The 19,321-nt window shown below is 41.4% G+C and overlaps 2 protein-coding genes and 1 non-coding gene across 3 annotated transcripts in view; 2 read left to right on the top strand and 1 right to left on the bottom strand.

The window, feature by feature from the left end:
- LOC108679998 overlaps nucleotides 1-9,888 on the bottom strand; it is a 38,749-nt gene extending 28,861 nt beyond the window's left edge. Inside the window, exons 1-2 of the mRNA XM_047879946.1 lie at nucleotides 9,568-9,888; nucleotides 8,020-8,148 (exon numbers count right to left, since the gene is read on the bottom strand). Of these exons, the coding sequence (XP_047735902.1) occupies nucleotides 8,020-8,148; nucleotides 9,568-9,580 (142 nt within the window). The 5' untranslated portion in view covers nucleotides 9,581-9,888. The remainder of the gene's footprint in view (nucleotides 1-8,019; nucleotides 8,149-9,567) is intronic.
- Nucleotides 9,889-10,353: 465 nt separating this feature from the next.
- LOC108680003 lies at nucleotides 10,354-16,605 on the top strand. Its single transcript, XM_018168753.2, has 6 exons — nucleotides 10,354-10,531; nucleotides 11,688-11,792; nucleotides 12,764-12,869; nucleotides 13,162-13,274; nucleotides 13,670-14,852; nucleotides 15,482-16,605. The coding sequence occupies exons 1-6, from the start codon at nucleotides 10,433-10,435 to the stop codon at nucleotides 16,483-16,485; spliced, it is 2,610 nt and encodes an 869-aa protein (XP_018024242.1). The 5' UTR covers nucleotides 10,354-10,432; the 3' UTR covers nucleotides 16,486-16,605.
- A 2,536-nt stretch (nucleotides 16,606-19,141) lies between these two features.
- On the top strand, nucleotides 19,142-19,212 carry Trnag-ccc. Its single transcript has one exon. It is a non-coding gene; the product is annotated as a tRNA-Gly (tRNA).
- The last annotated feature ends 109 nt before the right edge of the window (nucleotides 19,213-19,321 follow it).

Genomic DNA, 19,321 nt, shown 5'->3' with positions numbered 1-19,321 from the left:
CTCCCCATGCTACCTTCACTCCCCACGCTACCCTGACTCCCCACGCTACCCTCACTCCCCACACTACCCTCACTCCCCACGCTACCCTCACTCCCCACGCTACCCTCACTCCCCACGCTCCCCTCGCTTGTATCAATCCTTGCGCTCCCTTAACTTTCCCAACTACCCACGTTTCCCCACACCTAATATTCCCCTCAGACCGGGTGGGTTTCAACTGCCTGGTTGATGATAAAGACAACCGAGGTTGGGTGGGGTGTGCATTAAGGGTTGGAGGACAGGGTTAAGGTTAGTGTGGGGTTAGGTGAGGGTTAAAGCCTCAGGTGGCGAGGCTACCGAGGGATAATGAGAGTGGCTCTAGAGAGCACGGAGCTCAGATGCTGCACCTGATGATGCCGCTGATGCACCTGCCAAGTCCCAGGGACACACAAGTACCAGGGACACACAAGTCCCAGGGACACACAAGTCCCAGGGACACACAAGTCCCAGGGACACACAAGTCCCGTCTATATTGAAGTGCCAGCGGAAATCAGTGCCGCGGCGCCAGGTGGGCGGGACATCAATATGTGAGTGCACCATCTGGCCGCAGCCTTCAGCTGAGCGGCAGATGGTACAGCGAGGGCCACAGCTGGCACAGCCAGACCACAGCTGGCACAGCAGGGCCAGCTGACACAGTGAGGGCCACAGCTGGCACAGCAGGGCCACAGCTAGCACAGCGAGGGCCACAGATGGCACTGCAGGGCCACAGATGGCACAGCAGGGCCACAGCTGGCACAGTCAGGCCACAGCTAGCACAGCGAGGGCCACAGATGGCACTGCAGGGCCACAGATGGCACAGCAGGGCCACAGCTGGCACAGTCAGGCCACAGCTGGCACAGCGAGGGCCACAGCTGGCACAGCGAGGGCCACAGCTGGCACAGCGAGGGCCACAGCTGGCACAGCGAGGGCCACAGCTGGCACAGCCAGGCCACAGCTGGAACAGCCAGGCCACAGCTGGCACAGCCAGGCAACAGCTGGAACAGCCAGGGCCACAGCTGGCACAGCCAGGCCACAGCTGGCACAGCCAGGCCACAGCTGGCACAGCCAGGCCACAGCTGGCACAGTCAGGCCACAGCTGGCACAGTCAGGCACAGCTGGCACAGCAGGGCACAGCTGGCACAGCCAGGCCACAGCTGGCACAGTCAGGCACAGCTGGCACAGCCAGGCCACAGCTGGCACAGCCAGGGCCACAGCTGGCACAGCTGGCCCTAACGACCTCAATTTGAAGCATGCCTTACGCCTGCCATCGACAGCTGCAGCTCTGCAGCGCTTATAGCTGCTGCCTCCAGCGCTTATTAGCGGCACATGTAATTCCTATGCGTCGGGAGCGGCGCTGTTTTATCCGGGAAAAATTTGTTTTTGTGTTATGTTTCATTAATTATATTGTTGTGTTTTGTGTTATGTGTAATCAATTATATTGTTACTTGGTGTCGTGTGAAATACAATTTTTTTTGCTTGTCCCGCGTAAAAACCATTTTGCTTTATGAAATTGTTTATTAGTTGCTTTTTTGTGCTGTTTGGAATCCACAATTTTATCTCTTTTGTAGTGTGTGAAATCATTTACTTTGTTGGCTTTTATGCCATGTAAAATCCATTATTTCTTTGGCCTTATATTGTACGCAACCAATTATTTTCCTTGTATTTTGCACTGTATTTATACCATATTTCTACGAGTTATTTGCTGTGTGAACGCAATCTCTTATCAGAGATAAGAGGTCTAACACAGCAGCTGTAGCCAGCAGCAGCTGTGACTGCTCTCACGGCTGCATGCGAACTCTCGGAGATTTCTTTTTTTTGTTCTGCAAATGGCGTGCCTGAAAATCCTCGGCAACGTACTTTACATATTATACCGAAGATTAAATAGTTATTATATATTTTAAACATATACACTACTTTATTGTATATTTGCATCAATAAACTGGATTATTCATAAATTGAATTAAGTAGCATATATTTCTGATATTTTATATATGATTTTATATTTATATAAAACCATTTATTTTATATATAATCATTCTAATATATAATTTTTTTTATATCTAATCATTTTTAATCATTAATATATGTAATCATTTTATATATATTTTACGACCTCAGCGGGCTGTAACTCGTTGCGGAGGGAGGGAATGCTGGAAGGGAGGGAGATGAAGGGGGAGGGAGAGGGAGGGAAATCTGGGAGGGGTGGCAGTAGCCCAGGCCAGCTGTCGTGAGTGTTGGGATGATGTTGTAGAGAACGTGGGGAATGTGAAGAATGTGGGGGGATGGAGGTGGAGAATGCAAAGAATTTAAGGGTTATGGAGACGGAAAATGTGAGGGAATGGAAATGGGGACTGACAGCCACGACGGGGCAACAAGGGGCCACGATGGATCACTTTTTTTAGTGAACTAAGTGAAGACTTCGAGGCGTCAGTTTACTTCAGCCTGGCATGCGATGCGTTTTCTTTTTACACCGACGCCTAAACTCTACGGAGTTTGCTTCTCGCGTTTCATCTTCATTCATTATTATTCATGAAAGTTTTCGCTGTTGAATAACTAGTGATGTTTTGTGCCATTAATGATCAACTATCGTACACTTATGCAAAAAAATTAGTAGAGCTGGGGAAAGTTTTTTTATTTATGCATGTTATATTGAATACGAGAGAATGTTTTTTATTGATAATTATTTTCTAGTTTGTTTTCTTGATGTCGTACGGAATTTATTGCAGGCGCTTTCGAATTTTATATAAATATACATAATGTAAGGTCTGAATTCAGGGCTCTACAAACAAGCAAGTATTTACAGTGCACAACATAATGCAATAATGGTACGAGTAGTTTTAATATATATGATAAATAATGGAAATGATAATTGTAATAGTAATGAATAATAATGATATTGATAATTGTAAAAGTAATAGTAGTGATAAATAATGGAAATGATAATTCTAATAGCAATTGTGACGGTAGCCGATTCCATAAATCGCAGAATTCAACCGCTTAGAAGAAGGTCTCGAACCTGCAACTCATTGCTCCAGTTGATTATGTACATCACCCGGCCACGCAGCCAAGTGATTTATAATGAAGCAAATGCTAATGTGACGTAACTTTTTATTTCATTACACGCAAACTTCGTAACATAAAAATGTCGGTTGAACTAGTATAAGGTTGACCCATCAGAAGCCCATCATTTGTAGTTTAATTGTTGTTCGCTTGTGACGTCACTGATCTCAGTGACGTCACGGACATTAACCAATCACCGAAATGCGATTAAACCAGGCAACCAATCTGTCATGGGAATGACAAGATTGTATACGCTTCTCGATCTCAGTGACGTAACAAGAAAGCTGAACTGAAGGCGGAAATCCTCGTGGGTCAACCTTATACGTATAGTTCAACCATGTTGTAGGACCGTGTAAAACGTAGGTTGAGGGTGAATTGATTAATAACTTAAGTTTTTAGAGTTATTGGAAGTTAGAGACTTAAAGTGAAGATTGAGAAAGCTACAGGAATTTGGATTGAATTTTGTAAAGCTTGTATAAAGTGCTATTGTTCTCGAGACCGCGAGACCGAGGGTTTGTTTATAGTTTGAAATGGCGAGGGTATCAAAGGTGCTGACCCTTGTGGAACTCAAAACCGTCGCGGCGTCACTTCGAGGGTGTATACAAGTTTGGGCGACACCAGTGTATATAAGGACCTAAAAATTGGCGCCAAAGGTTGTTCCAGTGAGGTGACCGTCACGCGAGTACGGTTTACCGTCTGCGGACGTTGTGACGGCCGCGGCCGTGAGGCCGGCGGTTTCGCCGTTTTCAAACATTGACGGCCGCGAAAAACCTAGGTAGACTTATCGAGGCAGCTACGATTCCTGTGAGCACGTCAAGAAAATATGCAAGGGACGGCCACGACTTTGACATATTAATGCACGGTCAACATGAACACTATACGGCTGCGACTCAGCCGTGAAACAATGCGAGAGGGCCGCGAGTTTTACAACGATTAATTAAAACGCCCACCATGAGAAGATTCAAGTTTTCGAGCACTGCGCAACAACAATTCTAATCGGTACGGTCATCAGCATAGTACGGTAACAACTCTCATCACAAGAAACGGTACGGTCACAGTCATCAACCGAAGTACGGTCGTCATAAATTCTACGGTTAGACTGACCGTGAGACATTTATATCAGCGAGACACTACGGCCATGAAGAAAAAAATATAACTCAGTACTCACTGCAGTGAGTGACAGAGAGCGCATTTTCTTGTCGACGAAAACGTGAAGTCAAGGATGGACAGACAGACGGACAGACAGATGGACAGACAGACGGACAGACAGACAGATGGACAGACAGACAGACTGACAGACAGACGGACGGACGGACATGGCGAGCACAATAGCGCCTTTTTTCATAGATGAGAAAATGAGCTAAAAAGCGAACACGAGGACGCGCGACAACAGCTGAGATACGGCCACTTGGAATACGGCTGCGAACGAGCGCGTGAGATACGGTCGTTATTTACGACAGTCAGATTACTCGCAACGGAACTGCAAAGGATCGACGTTTTCTGTTAAATAGACAGATTTTTGGTGAAGTAAACTGACAGATTCTCATTTTTGATTGTTTTCAGATTACCCTTTTTCATGTACTAGAGATTTTTTGTCAACGTTTGACTTAAATTTCTCAATTTAATGTGAAATGTATCAGTGTTTCATTTCAACTCTCTCTCTATACTATTTCTACCGTAACCTATATCATTCGAGGACTTACAACGTGCCGCTAATGACCACTGTGGACCCAACCTGACCGAAATTAAAGCGATTGCCGATATAATAACAATATATAACAGTATAATAATAGAAAAATCTCAAATCAACCAAAACTTTTAAAACTTCTATTTATTCAGGTCTGGTTGTGATGGGTCTGGTTGTGATGGTCTGGTTGTGATGGTCTGGTTGTGATGGGTCTGGTTGTGATGGTCTGGTAGTGCTATTGTTCTCGAGACCGCGAGACCGAGGGTTTGTTTATAGTTTGAAATGGCGAGGGTATCAAAGGTGCTGACCCTTGTGGAACTCAAAACTGTCGCAGCGTCACTTCGAGGGTGTATACAAGTTTGGGCGACACCAGTGTATATAAGGACCTAAAAATTGGCGCCAAAGGCTGTTCCATAAAGGTTACCGTCACGCGAGTACGGTCAACCGTTTGCGGACGTTGTGATGGCCGCGGCCGTGAGGCCGGCGGTTTCGCCGTTTTCGAACATTGACGGTCGCGAAAAACCTAGACTTATCAAGGCAGCTACGATTCCTGTGAGCACGTCAAGAAAATATACAAGGGACGGCCACGACTTCGACATATTAATGCACGGTCAACATCAACATTACGGCTGTGATTCAGCCGTGAGACAATGCGAGAGCGCCGCGAGCTGTACAACGACTAAATTAAACGCCCGCCATGCATGAGAAGATTCAAGTTTTCGAGCACTGCGCAACAACAATTCTCATCGGTACGGTCATCAGCATAGTACGGTAACAACTCTCATCAGGAGAAACGGTACGACAGTCACAGTCATCAACCGAAGTACGGTCGTCATTAATTCTAAGAATATACTGGCCGTGAGACATTTATATCAGCGAAAAAATATGGCCACGAAGAAAATATACAACTCAGTACTTACTGCAGTGAGTGGCAGAGAGCGCACTTTCTCGCCGACGAAAACGTGAAGTCACAGACTGACGGACGGACAGACAGACAGACGGACGGACGGACGGACAGACAGACAGACGGACGGAAATGGCGAGCACAATAGCGCCTTTTTTCCATATAGGAGAAAATGCGCTAAAAAGCGAACTCGAGGACGCGCGACAACAGCTGAGATACGGCCACTTGGAATACGGCTGCAAACGAGGGCGTGAGATACGGTCGTTATTTACGACAGACAGATTACTTAACGGAACTGCAAAGGATCGACGTTTTCTGTTAAATAGAGTGATTTTTAGTGATCTAAATTGATAGATTCTCATTTTTGATTGTGTCCAGATTACCTTTTCCGTGTACTAGAGATTTTTTGTCAACGTAGGATGTGAACTTGAATTTCTCAATTTAATACGAAATGTACCAGTGTTTCATTACAACTCTCTCTCTGTAATATTTCTGCCATAGCCTATTTCATTCGAGGACTTACAACGTGCCGCAAATGACCACTGTGGACCCAACCCGACTGAAATTAAAGTGATTGGCGATATAATAGCAATATATAACAGTATAATAAAAGAAAAATCTCAAATCACCCAAAACTTGTAAAACTTCTATTTATTCAGGTCTGGTTGTGATGGTCTGGTTGTGGTGGTATGGTTGTGATGCATCTGGATGTGATGGTCTGGTTGTGGTGGTCTGGTTGTGATGGTCTGGATGTGATGGTCTGGTTGTGATGGTCTGGTTGTGATGGTCTGGTTGTGATGGTCTGGTTGTGATGGTCTGGTTGTGATGGTCTGGTTGTGATGGTCTGGTTGTGATGGTCTGGTTGTGATGGTCTGGTTGTGATGGTCTGGTTGTGATGGTCTGGTTGTGATGGTCTGGTTGTGATGGTCTGGTTGTGATGGTCTGGTTGTGATGGTCTGGTTGTGATGGTCTGGTTGTGATGGTCTGGTTGTGATGGTCTGGTTGTGATGGTCTGGTTGTGATGGTCTGGTTGTGATGGTCTGGTTGTGATGGTCTGGTTGTGATGGTCTGGTTGTGATGGTCTGGTTGTGATGGTCTGGTTGTGATGGTCTGGTTGTGATGGTCTGGTTGTGATGGTCTGGTTGTGATGGTCTGGTTGTGATGGTCTGGTTGTGATGGTCTGGTTGTGATGGTCTGGTTGTGATGGTCTGGTTGTGATGGTCTGGTTGTGATGGTCTGGTTGTGATGGTCTGGTTGTGATGGTCTGGTTGTGATGGTCTGGTTGTGATGGTCTGGTTGTGATGGTCTGGTTGTGATGGTCTGGTTGTGATGGTCTGGTTGTGATGGTCTGGTTGTGATGGTCTGGTTGTGATGGTCTGGTTGTGATGGTCTGGTTGTGATGGTCTGGTTGTGATGGTCTGGTTGTGATGGTCTGGTTGTGATGGTCTGGTTGTGATGGTCTGGTTGTGATGGTCTGGTTGTGATGGTCTGGTTGTGATGGTCTGGTTGTGATGGTCTGGTTGTGATGGTCTGGTTGTGATGGTCTGGTTGTGATGGTCTGGTTGTGATGGTCTGGTTGTGATGGTCTGGTTGTGATGGTCTGGTTGTGATGGTCTGGTTGTGATGGTCTGGTTGTGATGGTCTGGTTGTGATGGTCTGGTTGTGATGGTCTGGTTGTGATGGTCTGGTTGTGATGGTCTGGTTGTGATGGTCTGGTTGTGATGGTCTGGTTGTGATGGTCTGGTTGTGATGGTCTGGTTGTGATGGTCTGGTTGTGATGGTCTGGTTGNAGCAGTTGAAACATGTACGCTGTGAACCAGCAGTTGAAACATGTACGCTGCGAACCAGCAGTTGAAACATGTACGCTGTGAACCAGCAGCTGAAACATGAACGCTGTGAACCAGCTGTTGAAACATGTACGCTGTGAACCAGCTGTTGAAACATGTACGCTGTGAACCAGCATCTGAAACATGTATGCTGTGAACCAGCAGTTGAAACATGAACTCTATGAACCAGCTGTTGAAACATGTACGCTGTGAACTAGCTGTCGAAACATGCCACAAACTAACGACTAACCGCGACTAGAACAATAATATTAACTAGTCTTTGCAATCATAAATTCATATGGAAAATTTGACAAGGGTAAGAAAAACGTAGAATTATACCTTCAACCCAGTATTCATTGTAGTAGATTTAAATGAAAATTTAGTTGGGGTAAGAAAAACAAAAACTTTACTCTCAAACCAGACTATATCATAAAAACAAACGTAGATTGGGATCAGAGTAAGAGAACATCGAACAGGAAAACATATAAAATCTCACATCCAGTCGACTCACGCATGAACGCTCTTACCTTTACGAGTTTTTTCCGCAACTGCGGACAGCGCAGGAGCCTCAGCGTCGTCCGCGCTGCCGGCGTCAGCGCCTCCGTCGGGCGACGCGTCCACCTCCTGCTTGATGGCCGCCGCCTCCAGCAGCCCTCCTGCGCCATACATGTACCGGCAGAAAATATTAATTCTATTACAATATATAATACCGATTCTAATCCATTATATGAATTATTTATAGTTATTCATACGCCGGATCAAGGAGATTAATAAAAATATCATGTGTCAGGATGAAAACATGGCTTTATTTTAACTAAGCGAGGTTAGACTGATCAGCTCAGCGAGAATTATTTTAGATGAGACTACAGGGCGGAATATAGACCCTCATGCGGGTGCCCGTGCGATATGGGATGCCACGCAGCTAGTTTACATGCGTATATATAGAACATATATGTGCTCTATATACCATGCCTTTAAGCATGATGTGTAGGGAGGGCGTCTCTATAAGTATGATGTGTATACAGCATGTCTCTAGCGATGTGAACGTAGAGTGTCTCTAAGCATGATGTGCACATAGCGTGTCTCTAAGCATGATGTACATGTAGAGTGTCTCTAAGCATGATGTGCACGTAGCGTGTCTCTAAGCATGATGTGCACGTAGCGTGTCTCTAAGCATGATGTGCACGTAGAGTGTCTCTAAGCATGATGTGCACGTAGCGTGTCTCTAAGCATGATGTGCACGTAGCGCGTCTCTAAGCATGATGTGCACGTAGCGCGTCTCTAAGCATGATGTGCACGTAGAGTGTCTCTACGAGATATTACTCAGCAGTATATCTCTAAGTTGACCCCATTAAATTTCGGTAAACTGTGGCAGCAACTATCAACGCAGCTCCAACCAAATCAAGTTCAATTGTGGTAGTAACCTTCAATGAAGCTCATGTCAAATTAAGACCAATTGTGGTAGTAACCTTGAACGCATCCCACATAAAATCAAGATCAATGACAGTTGCAACCTTGAAAAAATGTAAATAAATTCCCGCGTTTCGGGAAAATGTATCCCGCCAAGTGACGCGGTGTTGACAAGTAGGAAGAGAACCACATGACCTGCCCGCCACCCGCCACACAAACAAGCTCTGCTCAGTGCGCCTCCGCCAGTCACTACTCACTACCCCGGGCATTTTGAGGAAGTATGGCGGCTTCAGTGGCGGGCGCCTCGAGCTAATATTATCTCGATTACCATACTGAGTTCAACCTTCTTGTGGGGGCACATAATGGTTGCTTGAATTCCACATCGAAGTCGTAATGATTCTCAGACGTAACGACTGACAAATGCTGCATGTTTATTGTTGGCAGTTTGCATACTGAATACCAACGAGTCAACGACCAATATGCTTTTCAAAGAAGCCACACTCTTCAGTGACGCCGAAAAAATAATGGGATTTTTTCACTTTTTGCATATTTAAATTCATAAAAAATCCTAGCACAAAATAAAATAAAATCATTAGCACGAAAATAAATATATATTTTTCAATTTCAAAATATTCATGCAAATAATGATCATAATTTGAGCTCACCTGGGGAAGTCATTCTTTTTCCTTGGAGTGTACGAGATGCTTCTCACAAATATAGTGGATTAATTTTCTATCCATTCATTAGGCAATTTGTTTGTGTACACACAAATCCAAAACACATGCCTATGAATTCTCTTTTTCTAATACTTCAGAATTATACCAACACTAGCATGCATGATGCCACGAACACTGAACAATTTCATTCATGAGTGTAATTCACATTTAACAATCCAGCGCTTTGCAAAGTTTTCTGTTAATTTTGGTGCCTAATTTCGGTCACAGAGCAAAACTTTTAAAGAGCGACGCACACCCTACCTCCTGACGTCTTTGCGCTAACTGTCAGTCGGTAGTCGGGACTCGGTACTCCCAGACTCCCAGTCTCAGGCTCCCTAGTCCCTCAGCTCAAATGGTGTTCCGGTCGGAGACGCGCTATTTGAAATCAATTTTGGTAAAAGAAGTCAAAATGTAAAGCATCCATATTACATATATTGAAAATCATAATTTTTCTTTAATAGAAGCAATTTGAAACTGATCAAAACTCTCGATAAATTGTCTCATAAATGAACGAACACTTTTTGATTCAGAATTACAGCATAATTTTTCAAGAAACCTAGAGTATCAAAATATTATGGTCCTAATATAATAATAAATATTATTATCGATAATTTAGATACTTATTTTGAGGATGGTGACTCAATTTAAAGGAATTGTATGCCATAAAACAATTTTGTCTGTATAGTTTCCGGTTTCGCGGATGGGTACTGCAAAAAGCGCAATTGTAAACAATAATAGTCGAGGAAGTCGTAGGGTACCTAATCAGGCTAATCAAGCCTATCAAGGGAGAGGTTTTGATTAGACTTACTTGACCATGGTCGAATGGAATATTGCCGAAGGGCGCAGACTCCTGGAAAGAATTGTGGATTTTGCTGCTGAATTTTCTTGGCTGTACGAATTTCATGGAACTCAGGTAAAACACATTACACATATTATGACATATAGAAACTAAATTTTGAGTTGAAATTGAGATCATTTCTAGATCAATTGAGAAATAAAGATAAATTAGAAATAAAGATAAATTAGAAATAAAGATTTTAGGTATTCAACTTTTTAGCCCATGCCTTGCTTGATTGAGAATACCTGATACCAGGCAGACATTCATAAAAATCACAGGTAAAAACAATCGTTTCTAAGAATTTTTAAAAACTGCATGCAAAATGGAATTTTTTTAATATTAGTAACCAAAAAATTAAGCCAGTTCCTCTTGAACAGGTGACATTGTGCATGGACATTTTTATATCTAATTTACAGGTTGCTTCTGCTTCTCTTTTTTCAATTGAAACTATAAATCTCTGCAGGGACAGCAGGGTTTGGCCATTGTATCATAAATATTCTGTTTTTCACAACTAAAGTGGCATGACTGTCATCAATACTATTAAGAATTTATTGACAAAATTACCTTTACTATGAGGTGGGGCATGATTGCTAATCAGTTCCTATTTAAGTTTAAAATAGTTTGAAAGAACGCTTGAAACAATATCTACATCTCAATTTGAATGACAATACTATCCAATCTATAATTCTTGATCTTAAATAAATACAGAATAACAAAATACAAATAATGGAATTTGAAACACTTAATTAACTTTAATTTTTATAACAAAAGGAAAGATAACATTTCAAAAAGGTGAATAGCACAAAAAGAAGAGGGTGACCAATAATGTAATTATTGATAGAAAAAAATACCATCTCAAAGCCTTTCAAATGTTCTTATTCTGTTATTTAATAATTAAACCGTTCACAAGTAATACAATTTCTACTAGGAGGTGATTACATTCGTAAAGTGCTGATTTATGTGCTATAGGCCTAGATGATAGTTTTATCTCTTATTTATTTGGCTCTTTAACATTGTTCATAATGTGCCATTGTTTTTTTAAGACTAAGATACATCCTGAACATTATATAAACATAGGGAGTAGCATTTTATTGAGCTTAAAAAAAATTTAAATTCATTGCTAATGGTCTAATTTGTTTTATAAAATAGAATTCTTTACTGACTACTGCCTACTGGTAGCCTTTGCTCTACTATTTCTATGTAAGTCTCATTGTTTCACTTTTTCTTCTAGATCTTAGACTCGGGTGTTCTGGAATCCTTACCTGATGGCTGGAGGGAAGCTTTAAGTTCACTGACATCCAACCAACTTAATGGCATTGCTGAATGCCAGAGTCAGGTATTGAATATTATTATTGTATTGTGTTTGAATACCATCAGCCTGTTTTTCTTGAATATTTCTAGATATTATAGTTCTCAATCTGAGAATTGCCCATGATAGATGAACCCTGATATTTTAAAAGCACTTAATTAAATCACCTGTTCTGTACACTCTTTTTTTTTGTTACAAACTAACTTGACAAGAACTCATTTTGTTAAACTTGATTTCATCAAATTGAAAGAATAGCTACATTTTTTTATGGTGTAGGAAACTAATTACATAAACTACGGATCAATTTAAATATTAGCCTCTTAAATCCAACTTTAACTTTTAGATGTTTTATTATTCACCAATAAAAATCACATTTTAGCTGTATACACTGATAATTTTCCAATATAACTGGTATTGTAGATATGCAGTTGAATAGCTCATGTATATCAAGTGTACCGTAAAATGGGGTAACTTTGACCACTTTTTTTTCAAAACAATGCCATTTTTTTACTAGATAAGTTAAACTTAAATTGAAACATGCAAAATACAGGTCTATACTGTAGCTTTACTCACCATAAATTGCTGGCTCCTGCCTTTCATAGTTTTGATGTAATTTCAAAAAAAGTGATGGTCTTTGTTACCCCAGCTCTTGGTTGTATACACTGATAATTTTCCAATATAACTGGTATTGTAGATATGCAGTTGAATAGCTCATGTATATCAAGTGTACCGGGGTTCAAAGAAAAAAAATTTATCCTAAAATATATTGAAAATGAACAAAATTTTGATAAAAATTGTCAAATTCTAATTAGAAAAAAAAACATCCTTACTTTTTTACACTTATTTTTTAGTATGCCTTCAAAATGTTCTATTGTAAATATTATCTAGCCTCCAGAATGTTAATACTATATATATATATTCATTTAAAAACTGACTGGGGAATCCTTTCTTTGAGTTCATTTAAATTCCTAATGAATTTTTCTTCCATGCATTTACAGGCTGAGTTTCCAGCAAGCCTGCAAAAGTTCCTGCAATCTTGCAATGAACTTTCCATCCACAAGATCCTGCCAGATGTCCAAGAGGAGGAATTACCAGAGTGGAAAGGTGCTCAGTAGATGGAATTATATGTTATTGATGCTTAGTAGACACCAAACAGGTTAATGCAATTCTATCTGTGTAAGTTTGGCTAGCAAGCTATGCGAAATAATTCCAGTCACAATCTAAAATTAATTTTTTCATCACTTTTTAACCTTACACAACACAGTTTTCTTCACCTGAATTGAGTTATTTTATTTGATCTAAGATATTTAAAAAATATATTTCAGTATTCATTGATTTATTCTGCTTATTTGGAAAGGGCTAGTAAGCTCTGTTAAACCTTGTTGATTAATTACAGCACTTGGTGTTGGAGAGAAGAAGCGATACGAGGTGCCCCGACTGACTAGGCTTGTGAAGCATGTGCAGACACACACCAAGTCTAATGTGGTGCTGGACATTGGCTGTGGCTTAGTGAGTCACTGAATTTTTTGTGTTCAACAATGTAATATTGTTTTTATCTTAACTGCATCATTTTGCTCAACACATTGATAAACATAATAAATTGTTATCGATAAATGTCTAATTATAAGTTCTTGAGTTTTGTTTACAAGATAAAATTTTCAATTCATCTTCTATGATATGCAGTAGGTAGTGTTGACCTATAAAATTGTTGGTATATCTTTCCTACATTCAGGTAATCACTTTTTTATTTATGATTTAATTTTATCATGAATAATTCTGGATACCATATATTTAATGTTGTAACTCTTCACTTTAAGAGAAAAAATTTTTGTCTAGTTATATAGACCACCTTATCCTATTAGCTACGCTTCAATTATCTAAGTAATTGTTTATGATGACATCAGGGATATGTTGACTCCCTGTTGCACCACGACCTGGGCGCGCGGGTGCTGGGCGTGGAGAGCGAGCCTCAGCGCGTGCAGAGCGCGCGTGCTCGTCAAGTGCGGCTGTGTGGGCGCGAGTGTCCGCACCTACAGTACCTTGTGTGGCGTCTCGAGGACGACAAGGAGACCGTCCTGAAGGCGGGCGCCGTTGCCGAGCAGCTGGTGAACGCATCGCGTGATGCGCTGCCTTGTTTATGTAATGTGAAGAACAACATTCTTAGTAATTCGTCGTCTGAAGCAGAGAAGGTCGTGCAAATACCAAGCGGAACGATTTTGGAAGACAGTTTAGTTGGAAGCAACTCATCGACGAGGGGAAAAGAAGACAAAATGACGGTATCAACAGCGAGCTCAACAGGAATGAAATCTTCTGCTGCAAAACTTGAATCTAAAATGTCAACGGATGAGCATAGATCCAGTGCCGAGATTAAGAAAAGTGAAAGCTATGTGTGTCTGGAAGAGAGTTCAATTAAAGTCGGCTCTTCCATACCTGCGCATGAAGGCTCTCAGAATATTTTGGATAGCTCCTCTGAGATGTTCTTCCCGTTCAGTCTTAGTTCTACGAGCAGCGAGAGCGTGACGCTGCTTGGTCTGCATGCGTGTGCTGACTTATCCACTACGATGATAAGAGTATTCATGTGCTGCAACAGGATTTCCGCGATGGTTTTACTGTCCTGTTGCTACCATAAGCTTCAGGCCACCCAGCTAAATGCATCGAATTCCCAAGACTCCAGAAAAGCATCAACAGAAGATGACTCGGAAACTGATACAGACGTGACACATCAGTCGGAGACCAGTGAGGGCTACAAGAGCAACGTTTCCAACGAATGTACAAAACTCGACACAAAATCCAAGCTTTTCGCTAAACACAGCGCCTCTAATCGTCCTCAGCACCTCAAATCTCACATGCCTATGACTCCAACTAACAGACGGATAAGTGAGCCCGATTGTTTGTTCAAGAATTTCCCGTTGAGTCGCTCGTTGACTGTTCTAACCTACCAACGCGGCTTCAGCCTCAGCGTGTACGGTCTCAGACTTGCGTGTCAGGAGCCTGGCGCGCGCTGGAGGAACATGCAAGCCGCGCAGCACCGCGCGCACGAGAACGCCTTGCTCTTCCGCGCCGTGCTTGACTGCGTCTGCGCCAAGAGTGAGTTTACGTATGCTATTCTTTCATTTTAATAGAATTATGCCATTTTCGTGAGATCAAACGAGTGTAAGTTACTTTATTTTTAGATGCAAGATACCTACACTAAACCTTATGCATTATAACGACGGGCTTGACTGTGTCCGTGCTCACAGTGAGTATATGTACGTAAATTCTCGTATTGCTCAAATAAAGTTTCGTTGGTTTATTTCGATAGAATTCTCTACTGTGCACGCGTTTCACAACGTTATAATCAAATTACATTTTCAGGTGCCTATATAACTTCAGGCTGCTGCTGCGAATATATTTGTATTTTGGCAAGCAAATAAGAACTAATCCGATTATTCACGAAGTAGTCATATTATCAGTCAAGATCTATTTCTTTTAGTCGTAGAGTAACAGAGACAAACTCTATTTACATTCATTCATATTGGGAACTCTTTTGAAAGAAGATTCGTTGTTGCACGCTCTTTATTTGTACTTGTATAATGACAATATTGACTAATTACCTAGTAAGAGAATGTACATGAATTTTTCGCATTCATTTATTGAATTTTCTGAAGTATTCTCCTGCAATTCGCAAAACTATGTGTTATATCATGATCAATATCTCAGGATTACATTTGTTGCAGATGGCGTTTATCTGGTGAAGAAGAAGCGGAGATGCGCCAAGAAAGAGCAGCTTTCTTCCTTCGAAAGTTACTTGGGTTCTGTCTTACAATGCTACGAGATCAAGTCCGCTAGTGCAGTACCCAAATACTCAAGTCCACCGCATCGTCCTGCTGAAGAAGACTCATCATCGTCATCATCGTGTGAAGACCGGGACTGCGGCGCCAGCGCTTCCACAGAGAGCTCACTTCTCGGCAACAACTCTAAGTCATCAGAAGTTCCTGCATCGGCTGTTGAACCGAACTGCAGCGTCAACGATCATTGTATTTCTAGCTCTGTAGATATGCGCAGTAATGCTTCTGACTCTGTAGGTATGTGCAGTAGTGCCTCGAGCTCTGTAGGTATGCGCAGTAATGCCACGAACCCTGCAGGTATCCACAGTAATGCCACGAGCCCTGTAGGTATGTGCAGTGAAGCTCCCAGTTCGGGAAAAGACCAACACCAAGAAGGTGTTTTCTTTCTTCCAGAAAAGGCCTCTTCTGAGGTTACGCTTGACAGAAACGGATCTAAGAGCATTCTGACTGAACAGGTTTTACGGCAAGAAAAAAGTAATCAGAGTGAAAATGAAATCCCGGCTGACGATTTTCCCGTCGATGACAGCCTGGCAGCAAAGCTGAAGCGTTTTGAAGATTCTATAAATTCAAAAAAATCGTCTCAAAAATCAAGTCTGTCAGGTGTCTCAGGTGCGAAATCCGTCGATCCAAAAACTTTATTTTCGGGAGAAATAACTTTATCCCGACTGATGCCTGCCCTGCGAGAGTGCTACAGTCGGCACCAGCACCTGGGACCGCTGTTGGAGGCGGTCACAGGTCTTCAGCTGGCCATGCAGGGCGTGCTGGAGGCCCTGGTTTTGCTGGACCGCGTCCTCTACGCCCTCGAGTCCAAGTTCTGCTCGAGTGTGCAGCTCATTAAAGTCTTTGACGCGGCGGTGTCTCCGCGCTGTGCTGCCCTCGTCCTCTACAAATGAGACTGTTTTGTTAAATGCTCCTGTAGCGATAATAGCTGAGCAATGACAACCGAAATTGCCGAATTAGCTTATTATTACATTCAATTGCAAGTGATAACAAAAGAAACGAAAATATTTTTAGACCGTTTTTTAGCGCATTTTCTCATTTATGGAAAAATACCCTATTGTGCTCGTCATGTCAGTCCGTCCGTCCGTCTGTCCGTAATTTCACGTTTTCGTGGATTTTGAGAAAATGCGCTCTCTGTCACTCACTGCAGTGAGTACTGAGTTATATTTTTTCCGATCTTCCTTTCTTCAGTAGCTGCTCTTATTACCCAGATGTCTTCTTCTTTTGGTGAATTCCTCTTATTATCATTATTGATGCGTGCTGATGATAATGAGCTTTTTCCATTACACAAATGTATTAGACTTGCGTTGAACTATTTCTACATGTAATCTAGATCTATTCCCATTACAATGAAGTGATTTAATTATCTAGATGTGATAAAAAAAGAAAGGTTTACAACTCTGGGTGTATTTTACCTAAAACTACATTCAACATTTTTATAGGTGTATTCTACCTCTAACTAAAATTATGTCTGTCAATCGCTGACGATACGTGTACTTCTGCCGCTACGTGTACTTCTGCCGCTACGTGTATTTAGGCCGCTGCCAAGTAGACTCTTTTACTTTGCCTGCCTCGTATAGACGGGTCAACACGGTGATCGTAATGATATTTTCCGACAATTGGACAGGTGCGAAATAGATAACTTTTTTAAAGCACTAGAAGAACTAAGAACTACTTTTACTACTACTAATGAGTTCATATTAGAAACCTTAATTGAGTCGTTGCGAAGCTCCTACACCTAATTTTAAGGCTGTTTATGAACCTTATATGCTTTTAAACATTATGAAACGTGTATGAACGTGATATGTTTCTAAACGTTATAGAAATTTTCTGGGCGTTATAGGTTTATAACCGTTATTAACCGTTTCTGAACGTTACATTACTCTTTTTAAACGGTGCCATTACAACGAAAACGTTATGTTAGTCGTTACCAACTCGGTGCCACAACGCCTCGCCTCGCCTCATGGATGGTTTCATGAGCATGCAGTTTTAATATTTACTTTAAACTACTTAGGATGCTTGTGTAGTATAGCTCAAGCGAATGTATAATTTAGAACTGTTTTGAAGTATTTGCGTTGCCATTATGGAACAATATTTTATTGTCGGTGCAAGAGACTATACTTTTTTAAGCACTGAGCTTGGCTGTGCGCTGTGCTTTCCCTGTTATATGTAAGCGATAGTACTTTATCCTCGTTTATCTTGATTATTTGTTGCCAAAGGATTTAGCGTGTTGTCTAATTCTATTAGTTTTAAATGCGTTAACATTTGAAAGAGGAGGCTAGGACTGCCTTCTTCACAACTATTAATAGAAACGATACAATTCTTTCCAATTATTAGAATCGTTTATCAAAGACAATGGTAATGCTGTTTTTTGTTCATAGTAAACGATCTGGGGCCGTACTTTCAAAACTCGCTAAGTGAACGTAAGTACTTACGCTCTATTTTCTTGTCTATGATTGGTGAATTTTGCTTGAAAGGCCGTCAATGATTGGCTGATGAATTTACGATCTCTTAACTTTTTTTTGAAAGTATGGGCCCGGGACTCGTACTGAAAGAAATGGATAATGTCATATCTTAAGCACAAGAATTGTTTCCTCAACCTCGGTGTCAAAATGATCTCCAGCGATTTTCGGTGAGAATATCATAGGAAGTACTGAGTAAACATCCAGTGAAAGTATCTTTACGCTTAAATACCACAACCTATAATATTATTAATCAGTTCATTAATCATCTTAGTGGGATCACGGTTTTCAATACACGTGACTTGCAGAACCACATAGTATTTAATTTGGCTACAGAGCTCTCCCTTGTTGTCTACTGATTATATTTATGAAATAAATTCTTTCTAAATTAAATAATTCTTATTTTCCTCGCAACACTTTCCGTACGCCATTTTTGTGCCGTGTTATTGAAGGATTATTTCAAGATTTCAAAAAACGTGTTACCCTCAACGAACAGGCCATATCAGGCCTACACTTCAGCGCCGACATCACTATGTGAATGTCTTCAAAGTATCGGTGTCATCTTTTTTACAACACTTGTCTTGATTACTTTTATCAAAATTCACCTATGAATATATATGAAAAAATGTATTCACGAAAAATGTGACGTGTGTCACATAGGGACGTTAGTGAGCCTTAGCTGCCTGCGGGTACGATATATATATACCTATTTCGCTCTTTGCTGTGATATTTTACGTTTACGAGAAAGATTCAGCCTTATACGTGACATTTGGTAGATTGAACGCTATATTCATTGCATTTTCTCTAGATTTGAGATTTTTCAAGAATGTTCAGCCTTATACGTGACATGTGGTAAATTAAACGCTGTATTCATTGGACTTGGGTACTCACGATTTTAGATTTTTAAGAGACAGGTTCAGCCATATACGTGATATGGGAGATTGAATGCAAGATTGCTTGCATTTTCTCGTGATTTGAGATTTTTTTAAAAGGCAAGTTCAGCCTTATACTTGACATATGGTAGATTGGACGCAATATTCACTGCATTTTATTTCGATATAAAATTTTTTGCCCCTAGCCAAAGTAAGCGCCGCTGGTGTAGTGGTATCATGCAAGATTCCCATTCTTGCGACTCGGGTTCGATTCCCGGGCGGCGCAGTTGTATTTTAAAACAACGAAATGAATGCGAACTCGAGTTTTGAAGTCAGCTAATGCTTACATTATTAACAGTTTCTGAAAATTAATAACGACAAAAGGTATGCACATA

This window comes from Hyalella azteca, unplaced genomic scaffold (assembly GCF_000764305.2).
Source record: "Hyalella azteca isolate HAZT.00-mixed unplaced genomic scaffold, Hazt_2.0.2 contig4307, whole genome shotgun sequence".
In the NCBI taxonomy this organism is placed as follows: Eukaryota; Metazoa; Arthropoda; class Malacostraca; order Amphipoda; family Hyalellidae; genus Hyalella; species Hyalella azteca.
The sequence above is the reverse complement of the archived record's forward strand: the minus strand, read 5'-3'. Positions and strand labels throughout refer to the sequence as shown.

Excerpts from the sequence above, each read along its gene's own strand:
- LOC108680003 (XM_018168753.2), top strand. The coding sequence starts at position 10,433 with ATGGTCGAATGGAATATTGCCGAAGGGCGCAGACTCCTGGAAAGAATT. Across the intron at positions 12,870-13,161 it reads GGAATTACCAGAGTGGAAAG|CACTTGGTGTTGGAGAGAAG; the intron begins GTGCTCAGTAGA and ends GATTAATTACAG. Across the intron at positions 13,275-13,669 it reads TGGACATTGGCTGTGGCTTA|GGATATGTTGACTCCCTGTT; the intron begins GTGAGTCACTGA and ends TGATGACATCAG.